A 19,200-nucleotide genomic window follows, 5' to 3' on the forward strand; every position below is an offset into this window, starting at 1 on the left:
TTAAGTCATTCTTCTGTTTAGGTCCCGTTCCTGGTTTTGGCTTAAAAATCTTCACTGTGTGAAAAAGGCATTAGGGTGTATTTATATGGATTATTTTTGTTGCAGTCTTGCGGTTTTTGTAAGCAGGCAAAATTCGCAATGGTATTTACAAAGATTGTAAGGCAAAAAAACGTGGAGAAAACGAGTCATAAATGTGGCAATGACGATCATCAAAGTGAGAAGAATGACTGACTCGTTTATACACCTTAAAGAATGTATTCCTGGTGGCCAAATTACTGTTCTGAAATAAAGGTCTGGAAGAAATAATGGGCACCATTTTTTTTTTAGAGGATTTCTGCGTTGCGGGCTGCGTGGATTAGTGCTCCTTGTTCGGAGATTAAAGTAATGTAATGTAAAGAACAGGAGGTGGTCAATGGAAGATAAGAATCAATGTAGTGTTTTGCGTCTGACACACATATGCTGGGCACACGTTGCCACTATGTAGAAACCATTCTGAAACTACAGTGAGCACTGTGCACAGATAAGGAACTCAATTGCAGTATTTGGCATTATCCTTTCAGCTCTTAAATATAGTTGAAAAAAAAAGTGTATAATGAGGGGAGCAAGAGTTTCTTATGCCATAGACTTTTTTTTCAATATAGTATAAGAAGTCATGTCGGACCAACAAAAGTTCACTTACACATCTAAAAAAAATTGTGCCACCTTTCCTGCTGTGTGGTTCCCCAGAATAGAATTGATCACAGTAGGACGCAGCATGCCATGTCTGCTTCCCAGTCAGACTAGATGACTGACTCAACGACATGTGAAGCCTCGGTGCAGATATTATTGGAACGTTCACGTGTCATTTTGTGTCTGGTTGAAGCCTTGGAGCGTAGGTGGGGTTCAGACATGGTGTTTTGCAGTCTGTTGTGGCGATCAGGCTTATTATTTGAAGGCCCCGTTTCAATTGGGAGCCCACGGCTCTATGGCATGAGCTACCAGAGAAAACACCAGATCCAGCCAGAGACATCTAAACATATTTGATAGATCTCCAACACCTCCTGGGAAGAATATACTCAATCACAGTGTCATCACAATTTAAAAGCTGAAAACTAAGCGGAATGAAAAAAAAAAAATAGTTGGCTATTACCTTCTGCAAATTTTGGATTTCTAAATTTTTTTTTTTTTAATACCACAAAGCTCCACCTCTACATTTGGCTTTTCTTTATACTTTTGTAATATTATTAAGCAGAAGTAGAAGTAAAGGTCTTGTGTTTGCGCTAGTAGAAGAGAATTGTTTACATAGGTACAGTGTGTATGTGGATGAAGATTTTTCAAGTTCTTGAAGGAACAACGTTATCATTGCCAGGATGTATTTTTGCTCGCATTGTTCAGCCCACACCTCAGGGAACATGGCAAAAGCCCAATTTTTAGTATTTCAGTATTTACCAAGCAATCAATCAATCAGTGTACCCTTGTGTAGATCACAAAAAAATTATTATGGACATGCCAAAAATCTAGTATATCCGTGACCCCAGAGAAATCTGCTGGACCACCATGATTTGCAATAATGGTTGCAGCATTCATCTTGCCTGTTCCTCCTTCCTCTGCTATAAGGAACTCTATGGATACAACTCTTTACTGGCTCTCAATATTGCCGTCTAATTTGAAATTGGAATAATTGTATCCTCTGTGTATTTTTGTGGTTTGCAGTGCTATGTGATGATGTGCATTTCATTACTATTTTCCCAAAGGCTCCTAAGATTTGTACACGTGTCTGTCTGCGGTTGGCTTGTTATCAAATTTGTTTTATTTCACAAAGCTTTAAGTGAGTATCCACCTCTGATCACCATTTTTAAAAATTCTATGCGGATTCATTTCATAATATATTTGTATAGGATCGGTGCGGTTTTGCTTCTTTACAGAGCTCCATATCCCGTGATTCCTTTTACACAGCCAAACCGTTACATTTCTTAAGTGGACTCTAACTTTTCAATCAACGTCTCCTTATCCAATAGTATACCTGATATATATCAACTTTGTAAGTTACTACTGTTAAAATTGAGTTGTTTTCAAACAAAATTTGCATGGATAAGATACCGCCACTAGGAGTCTCCCTTCTTGTAATCTGTTGTCAAGCAATATCTGTCCCTAGTTACAGAGCAGAGGAGATGGACTGCAGGAAGTAAGGGGGTCTCTCTTCACTGCCTGCCAATATAAGTCCATGGAAGTCTATGGAGAGGGGAGGAGGAAGCAGGAAGACACATACGCTGTCCATACAACTCTTTGGAGAGGGGAGAAGGGAGCAGAGTGAAAAAGACATCCTGCAGCTTCTGGGCAGTGTTACTGTCTCACCCCAAACCTGGATTCTCAGCCACACTGTTCATTACTGCTATATAATGTCCTCCATGCTGCTGCAAAATAAATATATATATATATATATATATATATATATATATATATATATATATTATGAGAGCAGGATTCTCCTCTTCTATGTGTTCAGTGTATAGAAAACATGATCACAGTGAGGCTCTGCCCAATAGCTTAGAGACAACTGAGAATTAGAGAGAGAGCCTGCAGAGGGGAAAACTGCTAAATAATACAGAATACAACTCCTATAATGGCCAGAAATAGTGTTATTCTTCATGTACACACATATAACCGCTTATTCTAAAAAGTTACCTAAAAACTAGGTACACTTTAAATTCTGGTTACCTGCAGCCACAACTCACTGTGTTTAATGGGAATTGTATAAAGCTATATGTGGTTGGTCTATAAACTTTTATTAAAAATTGGTATGCACTAAACTCGCCCTATTGGTGGTTCCAGATTGCTAGAATTTAATCTATTAACTATATGGCTATACGGGGGATTTGGAGCTTGGTATCGGAAAAAGAGACCTCTAAGCCCTGTAAAGATATATTATAAATGTTAATTGGTGCAGTTTCGGAGACAAAGACAAAATGGTTTTAAAAGATAGTGTCAGTCTTTTTTCCGTTAAGGGTAAATCTTTTAGGCAATTGCACAACATATAATCAGGGCCGGCATCAGCACCCGACGAATCTGGGCAGGTGCTAGGGTGGTGGCCCACTCGGCCGCTGGGTGCTTTGTTTTCGTCATGGCTCCTCCAGGAGCAGAATCCCCGGCCAGAGCCTATTTAACGCTGTGGTCAGAGATTTAGCTCCATAGAGGGGACACCTGACGTCCCTGTCCATATATGGACAATGGCGTCAGGGGCTCCCCAGAAGTGGAATCCCCAGCCAGAGCGTTGCCGATGCTATTGCTGGGGATTCGGCTCCTACAGGGAGCCCCTGTCTAAAATCAGAATCCTTCCAGAGTGTCCATAAAGGGACAGTGACGCCAAGGGCTCCTCCGGTAGCGTAACCCCCGGTCAGAGCGTTGGCAACACACTGGGGATTCCAGCACTCCAGCACTCTATATATGGACAGTGACGTAGTCAGTGGCTACCTTTATGAGCGGAATCCCGGGCCAGAGTGTCGGCAATGCTCTGGCCAGGGATTCCGCTGCAGGAGGTGCCCCTGACGTCGCTGCTCTTATATGGACAATGACGTCAGGGGCTCCTTCGGGACTGGAATCCCCGACCAGTGCGTCTGCAATTCTCTGGCTGGGGATTCCACTCCTAGAGGGAGCCCCAATGGCGCCATCTACAGAGAGGGGGGGTGTGGTGCCATCTACAATGGGGGTGTTTGTGGCGCCGTCTACAAGGGGGCTGCGTGTGGCGCCGTCTACAGGGGGCTTTATCTACAGAGGACACTGTATATATGGAGGCACAAACTGGGGGCCTAACTTCTATATGGGGGCACAAACCGGCGTTTTCTGCTGTTTTACTGCCGCCGTGAGTTCCCCTGTAAAAGGACCCACTAAGTATGTGTCACCCAAGGACCCACATAAACCTGGAGCCGGCCCTGCATGTATTCATATACCTGTGTATAGGGACACTGTGTTTACCTACAGATTTATATATACACACCACATCTAATCACACTATTTTATGGACGTACATAAGTAAACGCTGTCCGTGTTTTAGCCAAAGTTTTACTATTCAGGTAATAAATTTATATTTAAAAATAATTAAATGCCATTAAATTTAGTACTCGTGTCCATGTGAATAGAAGTACAGGAGAGTTACCAGTTATTCAGATTTTCATGTATATTGGGTGTCCAGGTTTCCGATGTCCAGTAATACAGAAAATCAAGGATTCTGATAGCTGGTATCAGAGGCCGAATTCCATCATTCTGGCATCTTACTTGCATGTTTGGGAATACGCCAAATGAGGGATTGCCTTTGTATAAGGCTATGTTCACATTTGCGTTTTAGCCTCTGTTGGAAATACCATCAGATTTGACGGTAATAATAGCGCAGCATGCAGCACTATTCCTGCAGTCAAAGAGAGAGAAACCATGACAGAACCTATTTGGCACAGTTCTGCACGGAAGCCACGATGCATGTGTGAACGGAGACACAGACTAGAGATGTTTTTAATTAGTTAAACATAGTATCTGTTTGTTTATTTTAATGTCAGCCTGTAAATTAGCAAAAACATGAGTTGTTGTCCCCTGAGGACTCTACTGCTTGTCTTCAGGGAACAGCAGCCCTGAGACACCGATATGGTATCTTTCCAAATGGACTGTAGAGGCAGGTGGATCATTTCCAGGTGATCTAGTGACATATACAAAATAACAATGCACAACTTTCCAGACAGACCCGTAGCATAGTGGTACATGACTATGCAGGTGGAATAGTATGTGTCTTATCCACACGGGAAATCTCGGCTTCTATATTAAACAGTCATTTTCCCATGAGTCGACATGAATTATCAGATGTCACTGAAGGTTCAGGAGACCTCTGCTTGTCCTGAGTCACTGCGAGAAGGATCTCATATTGGCCAACACTTGCTGTTTAGCACTGCCACTTTGTTACACTGGTGCCAAATCATGTCTGACCTGATCAACATCTGCATGGAATTTGCAAGTTCTTCCCATGTTTACATAAGTTTTCTCTAGTTTTCTACATCCGAAATTGGCCGTGGATCAATTTCTGATTGACTGAACTGATGAATTGAAAAATGTATCATAGGGTTGTTTTTTCTAACCACAGTTCCCAAATCTATCCTAATATTTATCCATTTGGTTTTCAGATCGTGATTAAAAAATGGTACATTCCTTGCCCTCTTCCTATGAATCATACTTTGGCATACATTGAGGTAAAATTGTACATATAGAGTGGTAGATTTTGAAATGAAAATGGAATTGAAAGTGACAAAACTCTAGTTAATTGGATCCAATCACAAACATTGACAGCTCCATCTACCAACTTTCACACATATAACGGGTAGCCAGCGGATTGCTTTTTAGAAGTCACAATAATGACTATGTTTAGTAGCCTTAGGCATTATTCACACGATGGTTTACATTTTGCGAACCGCAACACAGGGATACTAGTGGCTTCCGTGTACTGTTTTTCTTGCTGACCAATATACTAGAACGGGTGAGACGTACCGCAAACACGGACAAGAATAGGGCCTGTTCTATCATTTTCCGGAACAGGGACACGAATTCGCAAACAATACGAATTCGTGCGTGGCCCCATAGAAATGAATGGTTTAGTATGCTATCCGCAAAAAAACGGATAGACTAAAGAAAACAGTCGTGTGCATAAGCCCTTAGTCATAGAAGAACGTGCCACAGCAAATATTTCAGATGTAAGCCCGACCCCTCCAAAACCAACCCTGATTGAAATGCAATATGGCATTCTCGAACTGTCCCTACACCTAGAAATTCCATTGACCCCTTTAATTGTTTCCAACTGCAGATTGTTCCCACACTAGTAACACATCCTACCCACACAATGGTGCCACCCTGCAGATATACCACATTGCAATGTCCATACAGTAGTACAGCACAGTGATAACCTCAACATAGAAAAGTCCATACCATTGTGCCCACCACACAGAATTCTCTATAAAACTATGCCTCCACATAGCAGTGACTATAAAGTAGTTACAACTACAGCAATGTCCATACAAATGGCCTGGTGTAATGCCCCTATAATACACTTATCTCCTGTGTGGTCCTGCGCTGCTCTAAACTAACTGGAACATTTGAGAAGCCCCTGGAATGCAGATATTCTGTCCCAACCTGTACAGTCAAACACTGGTGAAGTCCATCAGACAAAAGTGATCTCAGAATGATATCTTATCAGGAAAGTATGCACACATACTGACCATAGAGATATTTTTTGATTATCAATATTTTTCTTGGTAAAATATAAAATAAATCCAAAAGGAGGAGGTATACAGTATATAGCTCTCAGTCAAATTTCTTCATCCACAAATAAATAATTAAAAAGAGCTGTGCAAAATGTGCTAGGCCTTATGTACGTGACTCTTCGATAAATGAGACTCTACTAGGCTTGCACAACTACCTGCAGGCTGTCACATACGCCACATAAATAAGACGGTCAATCGTAGTGTAGAGTACTCAAAGTGTAGAGAATTGGTCTGATTAACCAATTCACATCACTCTCACTGATGGCCTCCCTTTAGTGGTGCTCCTATGATGCTTGTTCTAGTCCCTATTCATCTTTTTGGAGGTGCTAACCTGCATATATATATATATATATATATATATATATATATATATATATATACACGTCTATACATTGTAATGTTTTTTTATCTTTTTCTATAGATTTCAAACCGTTCCGAATGTGAACCAAAACTTTTTGAATTTTCCAAAGAGGTGAGAAATATATATAATATTTGCGCGTATGAGATATATGTGCTTAAGAAAATTGTATCTTTAAGTATTTGCCATTTCTCATGATATGCAATAGTATTTTAAAGGGAATCTCATCAGTTTTGACACCACCAAACTGCTAACACCAGTAAATAAGTGACGGGGAAATCATTTTAAACACACCTATGCTGCCGATTATGCTTGTAGCATTTCAAAGAGAGTCCAGTTTTAATTAGTCATGCACTGTATGCAACGCCCCCCGGACACTTGTCTTCCCATAAAGCGTGAGTGATTAATTTTTTTTATTTTTTTCTAAAATCCTAGCAGTGTCACTGACAGCATAGGTAGATTTAAACTTGTTTCCCCGACTCTTATTTATTGGTGTTAGCAGTTTGGCGGTGTAAATACTGCAGACCGGTTCTCTTTTAAAGAGTTTTACATATCATGAGCAATGGTAAATACCTTAAGATACTATAGCAGTTTGGAGGCAGGAGTCAAAACTGGCAACAGATTCCATTTACAAATGTTAGAACTATATTACAGAATGCCGTTCTTTTGGTAGAGATGGCAACTTTTTTTTTTTTAATCTCAAACATCCCCTTCAAGTTAAAATTTGAGGAGTAAAAGACAGCTACAATTACCACCTAAAGCTTAAAAGGGGTTGTCCGGACATTTTTTATTGATGGCCTACTAGGATAGATCATCAATGTTAGATCGCTGAGGGTCTGACTCCCGGCAACCCCACCGATCAGCTGATTGGGGCCACGGCATTCAGTTCCATTCAAGTGACCGCGGCCCCTTGAGTCAGCAGATCGGGGGGAGTGCCGGGAGGCGGACCCTCACCGATCTGATATTGATTAACTATTCTAAAGATAGGCCATCAATAAAAAAATGTCCAGACAACTCCTTTTATTTTTCAGTTTTTTTAGTGAAATTTTCCTATTCTAACCAATATTTTAAATATTAAATGTTGTTCGATAACGTCACCATTATAATTATTGTTAGTGAATATTTTATAACCAAGAGAACACTGGTTACACCAACAGATAGAATAGAATTATTGGCATAGTAAGCAATAGATAATGTGTTAGGTTACTTTAAAGGGGTCTGCAACCCCTGGCACCCCCACTGTTCATCAGAACAAAGGGTCCCATTCATTGTTTATCCAGGCACAGCACCATGCATACAAGTGTAGCTGTGCCTGGTACTGCAACTCAGTCTATTCAAGTGAGTGGGGCTGAGCTGCAGTACCAGGAACAGCCAGACTACTGTGTACATCACTGGTTGCAGTGGTTGGACCCCCACCAAAATGCTAGAACAATCTGCTTTTGGCCACACAGACACAGTCTTCATTCTAGCGATTGTCAGAAGTCTCAGTAATCGGATCCCCACCAATCGGACATTGATGCCATATCTTATTGTTATTCGATGATCAACTGATAGGAGAATTCTTATGACTCCAAAAATGTATTTCTTATAGTTTAAGTACTTAATAGCTCACAAAATAATGGGCTCATTGGTTTAAACTCATTGGTTTTATTTCTACAGTACTTCACTAACTTACTCATATATGACTGTGATCTAGTGGGCGCTCTGGTGAATGTAGAATCTTAATCCCTGTATTTCCCTATAATAGATCATTTTAAGAGGTCCTTGGCATAACAATAATGATGGACTGATATGGAGTCACAAGGATCAGAGACCCTCTGATCTTCTGAACTTCAAAAGCTGGCACCATTCAGGGGGATAATAGGCCCCAAGGGAGAGTTGGGTTACATCAGGGATGACCGATGGTGGGATTTAAAATGTTGGGGACATTTAAAAATGTAATCCAAGGATGCTTGTTCTTGTCAAGCTTGATTTAACCATTGGCTTTTATAGCAGTATTGGGTTACAAACACAACAAAGTTAAGTGTCTGTCCTTGGTTATTATCTGGGATATAGCTACCTGTGCGTGGTAACTGCAGAGATTGTGCCACATTAAGATAGGCCAAGTGTGAAATTGTTTGTTTTTTTACTTTTGTATTGGTATTTTATGTTATTTTCCCATTTTATACTGAAGCAAAGTGTTGCAGCTTAGGAGTTTACCTTATATTCATAAGTAACTGTTAAGACTTAAAATATATTGTCCCAACATTTTGTAGAGCCGCAGTCATAACGAACAAGCGAAACAGACCTCATATCTGTGACATTTGCTGTTCTGGCAGCTACAAATACAACACTACGGTGGCTTGGTCTTCAAGTGTTGTACCTCTACAAGTCTTCTTTCAGTACATTTTGAGACTTGAATTTCTAAAAACAAGCTGTAGTAACACACATCCAGAATTTTTGTTCTTACCCTCAGAAATATTCCATTTTAATTTGACCAATACAAGTCTTAGTCACTGAAGTTCTTAAGAAATTTTTTATTTTTTTTAAAGAGGCCCTCAAGTCAAAGGATAGGAAACGGGGTTTATACAATCGCCTCCTTAGGTAAGGGGGTTTTACACTGGGCAATTATCGGGCAGACAAGCGTTCATAGAAAACTCGTTGCCTGTGTAAACAGGACTGCGATCAGCAGATGAACGATCAAACGCTGTTTCATCTGCTGATCGTATCGTTTTAAAGTAAAATATTATCGTAGTCGGCATCACATTTCCCTGGGAGACGTGCGACCGACATGATGATAATATATGGGGACAAGCGATCAGAGTAACGAGCACTGGTCCCCATACATATCTCCTTGTGGCAGGAGCAGACGAGCGCCAATCATCAAGCTGTTTCGTTGATCGGCGCTCGCTGCACCAGTCAAAATCGGCCGGTGGGCCTTTACTCTATTCACTGCAAACTCTTGATCCTCTGGCAGCAGGTCACCAAAGTACTGTAAGCACTGCCTACAAGGAGATGTCAAGTCCGCCAGACATTTGGAGGAGATGGGTCCAGTATATGAGTTCAGTTGAAGCTATATAAAAAAAGTATGCCGATAACTATTGTATAAGTCTCATTATTCAATCGGTTTTGGCTGGAGACCCTAAAGGGGGGTGTTCAATTGAATGGCATTGTGCTATAATACCACATACAACCTGTGGACAGGGGTGGCACTGTTTTTGGAAGAAAGCAGCCATGTTTTTCTAATCCTGAAGACTGTCTAATCCTACATATTTTTTTTATTCATATGATACAAACCATTTTTCTTTTTGTTGGAAACACGTTTTTATTCTTGCCTTTTTAGAGCTCATTTGCACTACCCACCATGGCTTTCTCATTTCTGTGCCATACATCTGTTTTGCCCATTTACTGTGAGCTGAAGAGGTGAGTCCGTGATCTACTAGATTACTCAGACTAGACTCCTTGATATCACTCCATAAATTACCATTTGGTCTATCATTATTCTTCCTTCTCATGAATCGTTTTGTGATCTTTCTGAGAGAAATGATTGGATCTTCTAGATTTTTCCATGTTTACAGTTTATAATTCTAAAATATAAAAGGGTCATTTTTAGTCTTATAACTATGTAAATTGCTAAAACACTCAACGTTTCAAATAAGCTGTATATGTAGTCAAATAAAAACATAAAAATTATGGTGTACTCGCCTGATAAATCCCCCAATGGTCTTGGTTTACAATGTGGCAGTGACATTGGTAAGGTTGACATGCAGACATTTATTGGCAACCACGTGGCGGAACAACATTTCATCACTGCATTGTTGTAAACAAAAACCATCAAGGACACACAATCGTTGGCATAGGAGCGCCGTGGAAGACTTGGAAGTGAAGTAAACCATTTTTTACTATGGTAACCTATATACTACCTTATGATTTTTTTTAAAAAAAAGCTTAGAAAATCCTTTTAAGGAGGGCACTTTAGCTTTTCTGACATGTCTGTTTTAGTAAATACTTGTATTCCTCAGAAAATCAACGTTCTGAAGCATCTTGTGGTGTTCCTCTGTTATTCCTCCTGGAAATGTATGAATAAATGGACAACTGTGTGTTCTTGTTACCTCACCAAGCGGATGTGTCCCCACACACTCCAATCAGTGATGACAGTATCTGACTGTATGGACACACCCTGTTGAGGGGAATGATAATGCCCAATAATTATTATAATTACATTTCCAGGAGGAATAACCGAAAGACACCAGATGTTCCAGAATTGTTATTTCATGGGGAATATTTACTAAAACGGCATATCAGGAGAGATGTCCGGTCCTTTTAAAAAAGAAGTTTAGTTGCATTTCTAGAAAAAAACCATGATTATTAGTTGTCTGTATTAGATTGCTTTGATATGGATTATTGATTAAGGACATTTTTATATGTGGAGCCGGGAAGGGAAGCGCGTACAGCATTAAAATAAGAGGCCATGGACTGCGTGTCATATTTCAAGCTGACCGGCTTTGTAATAATGTGTTGTGTTGTTAGGTGATAGCCTTGTATTGAAAGCTCCATAGGATGAAGGAGACCTTATGGTGATCATATCAATGAATCTGCTTTGCCTTTTTATTTTTTTTATTTTTAATAGCCCGTCCAAGATCCGGATGCAGAATGTTGCCAACCTTGGAATATCTCTAAGCTTCCTCATCTATTACATTTCTGCATTATTTGGTTACCTTACGTTTTATGGTACGTACCCTGTTCCTAATTTGCGGGCACGGTCCTAGCGTTCACAATGTCACTGGTTATTTCCCTATTTCTCAGTGAGTACCAACTGCACGTGTTTACGTTTCACCCATGTTTAATGACAAAGTATCTAGAATTATCCTTAAAATTGTATTTATTTGTTTTTAGTTCATTTTGTTATTTTTTTTTTAATTGTGTTTTAGGGAAGGGAGTATAAATAGAAATCAGGAAACAAACGCTATCCAATATTAACCCCTTAGTGATCAGGCCTTTTTACGGTCGCATTTTTAAGAGTCATAACTTTTTTTATTTTTCCGTCAACATAGCCGTATGAGGGCTTGTGATATGCGGGATGAGTTGTATATTTTAATTGTACCTTTTTTTGGGTGCACATAGAATATTGATAGACTTTTTTTAACTGTTTGTTGGGAAGGAATTAAAAAAAAAAAAACCCCAGCTATTTCAGCATTGTTTTTTCCGCATTTTAAATTTACGCCGTTTACTATGCAGCGTAAATAATATGTTACCTTTATTCTATGGGTTGGTACAATGGCGACAATACTAAATATGTAGAGGATTTTTTGTTTTTTACTACCTTTGCAAAAAAATTAGTTTTGCAACTTTTATTTGATTTTGTTTAGGAAGGAATGGAAAAAAAATGTAGCTTTTTTTTATTTTTTAAATTGGTGTTAATTTCATTACGATCGAGGCGATACCATTTGTGTATTTTTTTTTTTACACTTTTACTAAATAAAACCTCTTTATGAAGAAGTGGTTTTAGTTTTACTGGAGTTTTTTGTTTTTTTTTCTAAACTTTTTATTTAAGTGCTTTTAATTATTATTTTTTAATTTTTTAGTCCCACTAGGGGACTTCACAATGCGATCTTCTGATCGCAGATATAATGCTTTGGTATACTTCGTATACCAAAGCATTAGTGTACCAAAGCATTATTGCCTGTCAGTGTAAAACTGACAGGCAATCTATTAGGCCGTGCCTCTGTCATGACCTAATAGGCAGTTACTGAAGGCAGACCTAGGGGCCTTTATTAGACACCCGCCCCCCGTCTGCATAGAAACCCATCGGCGCCCGCTCTCTTCCTCTGTCAAACACCTTAAATGCCGCGGTCACTATTGACAGCGACATCTAAGTTGTTAAACTGACGGAATCGGAGAGCTCTTTGATTCCAGTAGTTGCGGCAGGAGTCTGGCTGTGTATAACAGCCGTGTTCCTGCCGCTGATCTCGTGGGTACAGTGGCACTACCCACGAGATACAAGCAACAGATATACCAGTCACGGAACTAGCAGCCATTTGTGATGGATATATCCGTCGCTAGTCGTTAAGGTGTTCACAATTTTTTGTAAATTAAAAAAATAAAAATTTTGAGTTACTGCCTGGACACAATACAAGCACTGATCGGGACCGAGACTAAAAGCCCTTCCACATTGGCAGTTTTTCTGCCTCGTAACGAGTGCAGGTTGACATAAACAACATGTCGATCGGCAATTATTTGCTCCATTTACATAGAGCAATGATCGTTAATACTGGGACGAGCAATCGTCAATATGATCGTTCGTCCCTATACAGTTTGCAACTTATCGGCAGCACATTCCCTGTTTACACGACAAATGATCATTTTTTTAAAAGATGTGATCAGCTGACAAACGATTGTTTGCCCATTTGTCAGTTCATCACTCCCGTGTTTACACAAGGCAATGATCGGGAATGCGTTTTCGTATGAGCGCTCGTTCGGCTGGTCATCTACCCGTGTAAAAGAGCGCCTTAATTAATCAATAGCAATAAGAGTTGTGACGCCATTGATAAGCTAGGTGCAAGGTCATATTGCTGTATATAAGCAAAGCCTACAGAATGTCTGCATCCATTGTATCGGGATATCACTCCTAAAACGTAAGTGATCATCTACCATTAGATGTGAGGGAAACTTTGAAAACTTTTTTCACCAATAAGCAAATTTCCTATTATGAAGCTGTATTTCCCACATACATGACAACAGTGAAAGCTGGAAAATACAGATCGCTAGTTCAGCCCGCATTATATTGCATTGTATGAGGGAAATGTGGCGCCATAATAGGAAGTTTGCCTGTCGGTTATACGCGACCCACCATGAATTTATCACTCCTCCGTGTACTGCTATTTTCATAAATGTTGATTTTGATTGGTCTTTATTTCCATTAAATGCCAGTGAGGTCCTGGCTGCTGTGCCCAGATAACCAAGCTGGGTAGTTCTTGATTGTCTATTGAAATAGATTTGTATATTATTGATAAAAAGCAGCAGCATGGAGTATGTTATACATCGTCACTTATGTCACTGCAGACAAAGTGGAGTCTGAACTACTACAAGGTTACAGCAGGTTCCTGCCGAGCGATATCCTAATTATTACCGTCAGATTCTTCATTCTGCTTTCCGTGCTCCTGACAGTGCCACTTATTCATTTTCCGGTAAGTAACTTAGATATATTATATATTGGGGACCTTTCTGGAATGTTTATGAATTGCCGTCATATTTTTGTTTTTCAGGCAAGAAAAGCTTTCATGATGATGTTCTTCTCCAACGATCAATTCTCCTACCTCCGTCACATACTGGTGACTTTGGTCCTTAATATAGTTATTGTACTTCTTGCCATATATGTTCCAGACATAAGCAATGTATTTGGTGTGGTGGGTAAGTGACTACAAAAAAAAAATAGCAAATCCATCTCTTCTGCCTGTTTTAGTAAATATTTGCATTCCCCATGAAATAACAATGGTGGGGCATCTTTACTAAGAAATCTGTTTTGTAACATTCCTCTGTTACTCCTCTTGGAAATGTATAAATAAATTAGCCACTGGACATTAACATTCCTCTTGTCAATAGAGTGTGTCCCTGCACAGTCTGACATTGTCAGCAATGATTGGACAGTGTCCGAAACTACGGCAAATTAACCAATAAGTGATAGGCGCTGAAATCAGCATGTCTTTCACTTTTTTTTTTTTTAATGCGGCCCATTTTAAGCTTATATTGTCCCCCAAATGGGACCTTGTCCACATGACAGGTTCCCTTTAGATTACGATATCTGTGAGATTTCCCTCTAAACTGAACAGCTCGGCTTAATTGCTCCCATTAAATGCCCCATATAGAAAAGCATTTAGAAACCAATGCAGTGTGTAGATATTTGTATAACAATTTACAATGGTCTCAAAGTGAATTGCATTTTGGGAGAAACATTGCAAAATTTTTTCGCCTGGTTTTCACCTAGGATCCACCACCTCGACGTGTCTGCTGTTTGTCTTTCCTGGATTATTTTACTTGAAGCTTAGCTATGAAGACTTCTTATGCCGCCAAAAACTTGGGGTATGTGGATTTTTTTTTCCTGTTGGCATCTATGTTCTGTTTAACCACTGTTTTGAAATGCTCTGACTTGTGGGCATATTTCAATGCTGCATGTTTATGTAACATCCTAAGGAGTGTCCGTAACTCAGTCCACTAATATTGGCTGAAGGCTTCTGGTCTCTTAACTTTCTCAGTTTTGTTGTTAAGGCAAAACCCTGTATTGGCCTTAGCAGAGGAGAGAATTCTTTTAGTAATGTTTTGCCCATCTAAGTGGCTTTTAGCCTAAATATAGAAATTTGATATTTACCAAATCAATAGGGCAGATTCTGCCTTCTGTACAAGAAACCAGTTTACATGCTGGTAGGTCGTACAACTGCAAATCTGGCTTATAGGTCGTTAAACTTCTGTACCACATTGTTTAGATAGAACTGGCAGGTCTACCTGGCTGCACACACCTTGTAAACCATCAAAGCTTTTTAGTCTATTTATTGAATGCGAGCTCCCCTTACAACAGGCAAATTATTTACGTGAACAGGCACCACATAGGATTTGCAGCATACGATCCTATGTATCTACATTGACTGTGCACTTTCCTAAGGCTGTATTCACACCTGCGTCAGGTCTTTCCATTGTTCTGCTCAATCAGAGGAGCAGAACAAGGGAAAAAATGTAAGTGACTGTTCCGTTGCACCACGGACACCACCGGCAGTCGATAGAACCCATTGACTTTTTAATGGGTTTCTGTCAGCTTTCCGTCAAGGTGTCTGCGGTTTTACCGTAAACATGCTGGGCTATTGTTTACGGTAATTTTGGCAGGATCTGCGACGGAGGGCCCTAACGGAGTCTCCACGCTTATGTGATCAAGGCCATAAAGGGGTTGTTCGGCCATTTTTTAATTGATGACCTATCCTTAGGATAGGTCATCAATAGGAGATTGGTGGGGGTCCTACTCCCGACACCCCTGCCGATTAGCTGATTGATGTGGTCATGGCCTCTTCAGTGTTTACCGGGTAAAGCGCTGTGCGCATCGGTAGCGGCTGTGCCTGGGATTGCAGCTCCGTCCCATTCACTTCAATGGGACCGGAACTGCAATCCCAGTCACAGCCGCTCCGGATGTGTACGCCGCTATGCCTGTAAACTGGCAAAAAAACGCTGCGACATACAGTGTGGCCTCATCAATCAGCTGATGGGTGAGGGTGCCGGCAGTCAGACCCTCACCGATATCATATTGATAACCTATCCCGAGGATAGGCCATCAATAAAAAATGACCAGATAACCCCTCTACGGATGTTAAGACTTAGAGCCTGGCGCCACACTATTGTTCTGTTTTCCTTTTATACATATTGTTTTGATCATCTATTTATTTTTATGTTTTGAGCAATTTTCTCAACAACTTGCATGAACCTGTTTTACATAGTTAGTCTGCTGAAAGTTTTATGAACAATTGCTCATAACAATAGCCATCATCAACTTGTTTTCCCAAACCAACAATGAGGAAATCATGAAGCCTGAATGATCGGCTGTTCTCACACAGTGAAAATTGATTCCTTCCACAAGTACTAATTTGTGTTTGTTTTCTCTTGTGTTCCCAGGCCTGTGGGCTGGTTGTTCTTGGTATTTGTATTGGTGCCTGCAGTTTAACACTAATTACCGTGAACTGGGCTTACAATGAATGAGAGAATCACCACGAAGTTTACATATGAACAGAATGTGCAACGATTTACAGCCAAGGATATCCAGTTTCAGGGGGAAATTGGTTGAGAAACAGTTTGTTGAAAGCACGACACTCATCCACCCTATGGGTCTTCTGGGAAAGTAAACTTGTCAAGGCCTAAAATATGAGGGAGTGGTAATTCTGTTCATTAAAGATGAAAAAAAAGAACCCGATGTGGAATATTGTCACATGACTAAAGCTTACAATTCCTAAACTTGCTCATCCATTTATTTACTGACATGATATGGTTTATTTGAAGACTGGCTCCATTTGACTCTCTAGATGCTGTGAATTTAATTATCAACCCCCAGCTGTTGTCAGGACATGTTGAGAGTTGTAGTTCCACAACAGGTTGAAAATAATATTCCTTGTGCCTCTCAATCACTTTTTTTTCTGATGGTAAAACTAAATAATTTTAATTAATTTCTGTTTTATGTCTATTTTATGTTTACAAATTGGTTATAAGGGAGTAAGGGGTTAAACATGACCCCTCCATCAATGTTACGTGAAATCCGATATTGGTGGTGTTGCTTTTATTTGACTACCGATACAAATAGCTGTATTTTGAATGGTTTCCGGAGTTTTTGGGATCATACTGTAGGTGTCCGCATGTCCAGAAACCCTTCAGTATGTCCTGGGAGAGTTGGTTCCACATTTGATAAAGAAGCATACCTGGTCTCTTTATTAAGGGATGCATGCAGGGTAAATTGAAACCCACAACTAATAAAGTGTATTTACAGTAAAAACAAAAAAAAACACCAAGAAACCAGCAGCATAAATGATATTGAGCGTTTTCCTAATATACTAGACAAGGCTCCACTGTTTCGTTAGTACAGAGCCTTGTTCTTCTGTTCACCCCAGACATACTTTGAAAACTCTCACTTGCCACTCGGTCTGCTTGGTATACCAGCTGCATACAGATCATCCCCCTAGTGGTGGCAACAGGCAGCTAAGATTTAAGTATGTATGTGAAAGAGCAGAGGAACACTATTTTGTTTCAAAATAGCACCATAGCTTTATCAAATATAGGGTAAAACTCTCCAAATCATGTATACTGCTGACAAATTTCAATGGTAGGTATTAAGAGTAAGTACCTATGCACATACTTTGCTTTACTAATTTCCCGTTAACTAATGTTTTTTTCTTCATTTACATCCAAAGTTATTTTCCGAACTCTACTGGTTTCTGATTACACAGTTGAAGATAATTATTTAGGTCTGACAGCAAATTGTAGATAGACTGCCGTCTGTTACCAATGGCAACCAACAGATATTTAAAAGCAGCAGTGTTTTATGAATGATAAAAACTCATGCTACTATGTGCCGATTTTGCGTTCGAAGTAAAGCAAGGTATGTGCAATACGGGATGTTTGTCTTTTTAAAGCTCCATGCGGGTAAAGAATTTGAGTTGAGCAGTATTTGCTGGGTACAGAAGCTATTCATCCAGCTTTACAGCACTGTGACCTGCCTATATTTATACCTCATTCCACTTCGCATATCTGCTTATCGGTCAGGCTTTGGACTTCAGTATGTTTGGCGGAGATCTTAACCCTATTCATAACTACTCCTCTGATTTTGTAATCTTAATTTTAAGCCTAATTGTTAATGCTTGCTTGGTTTTGTTTTGCAAATCTGTCCTCACCATTAACAAACAGTTTATGGTCTTACCTTAGATTTAAAATTTGTCGTTTGTAATGTGGAAAAGTGTCTAATTACTTCTAAGTTTGTTGTGATTCTGAGTGAGGAGATTTTCGGAGTCACTGCAGTGTTTGTATTCCATGCAACTGAAGTGTCCAAAAAGGGAATTAACGCTAAATAAAAGGTAATAATCTCTTCAGTAAACCTTCCCAACTGCTAAGATAAAACATGACACTATATGATCTGAACCTGCTTAACTAAGGACACCTGGGAACCCAACGTACTCTTCTGTAAGTCAATCGTGTCCATCAGGCGCCGCTGGTTTCCGTTGTGCGACATACCCGGACAGGGCCGTGACTTCCTACATAAACGGAAGCCCCAACACAGATGTAAATCGAGCCTTTTAGAAGTGTGAAAATCAGCCGCTACATTCCAAAAATTGTCTTACATTCTCACTGCCCATTTACAGAAATCTAATGTCAATAGATTCTGATGATAACTAATACAAAGAAGAGCCACGAAGCTAATAAGGGGCATGGAGAATCTCAGTTATGAGGAAAGATTAAAAGAACTAAACCTATTTAGCCTTGAAAAAAGACGACTAAGGGGGACATGATTAACTTATATAAATATATGAATGGCACATACAAAAAATATGGTGAAATCCTGTTCCAAGTAAAACCCCCTCAAAAAACAAGGGGGCACTCCCTCCGTCTGGAGAAAAAAAGGTTCAACCTGCAGAGGCGACAATCCTTCTTTACTGTGAGAACTGTGAATCTATGGAATAGCCTACCGCAGGAGCCGTCACAGCAGGGACAGTAGATGGCTTTATAAAAGGGTTAGATCATTTCCTAGAACAAAAAAATATTAGCTCCTATGTGTAGAAATTTTTTACTTCCCCTTTCCCATCTCTTGGTTGAACTTGATGGACATGTGTCTTTTTCAACCGTACAAACTATGTAACTATAACGTGTATGGGGGTATCCCGACTGAAAAAAAAAAGGATTTCAACATTTTCTTCTACTGGGAGATAAGCTGCTTCAAGAAGTGTCTGGCAGCAGCTTATCTCCGGACGCCATGCTCATGTGGCTGAGACGAGGCATAGCTGTTTGGCCGACAGATATCTTATGTGCGGGGCAAGCTACTACAGTGATCCGCAACCTTCAGCACTCCAGCAGTTG

The 19,200-nt window shown here is 39.9% G+C and overlaps 1 protein-coding gene across 1 annotated transcript in view; it reads left to right on the forward strand.

Annotated features, from left to right (window-relative positions):
- Positions 1-18,246, forward strand: part of SLC38A6 (solute carrier family 38 member 6) — a 65,779-nt gene extending 47,533 nt beyond the window's left edge. Inside the window, exons 9-16 of the mRNA XM_075843705.1 lie at positions 5,142-5,207; positions 6,694-6,744; positions 9,953-10,032; positions 11,240-11,340; positions 13,672-13,796; positions 13,875-14,019; positions 14,594-14,688; positions 16,261-18,246. Of these exons, the coding sequence (XP_075699820.1) occupies positions 5,142-5,207; positions 6,694-6,744; positions 9,953-10,032; positions 11,240-11,340; positions 13,672-13,796; positions 13,875-14,019; positions 14,594-14,688; positions 16,261-16,344 (747 nt within the window). The 3' untranslated portion in view covers positions 16,345-18,246. The remainder of the gene's footprint in view (positions 1-5,141; positions 5,208-6,693; positions 6,745-9,952; positions 10,033-11,239; positions 11,341-13,671; positions 13,797-13,874; positions 14,020-14,593; positions 14,689-16,260) is intronic.
- Positions 18,247-19,200: the final 954 nt, after the last annotated feature.

The sequence above is a fragment of the Rhinoderma darwinii genome, chromosome 12, assembly GCF_050947455.1.
Source record: "Rhinoderma darwinii isolate aRhiDar2 chromosome 12, aRhiDar2.hap1, whole genome shotgun sequence".
Lineage (NCBI taxonomy): Eukaryota > Metazoa > Chordata > Amphibia > Anura > Rhinodermatidae > Rhinoderma > Rhinoderma darwinii.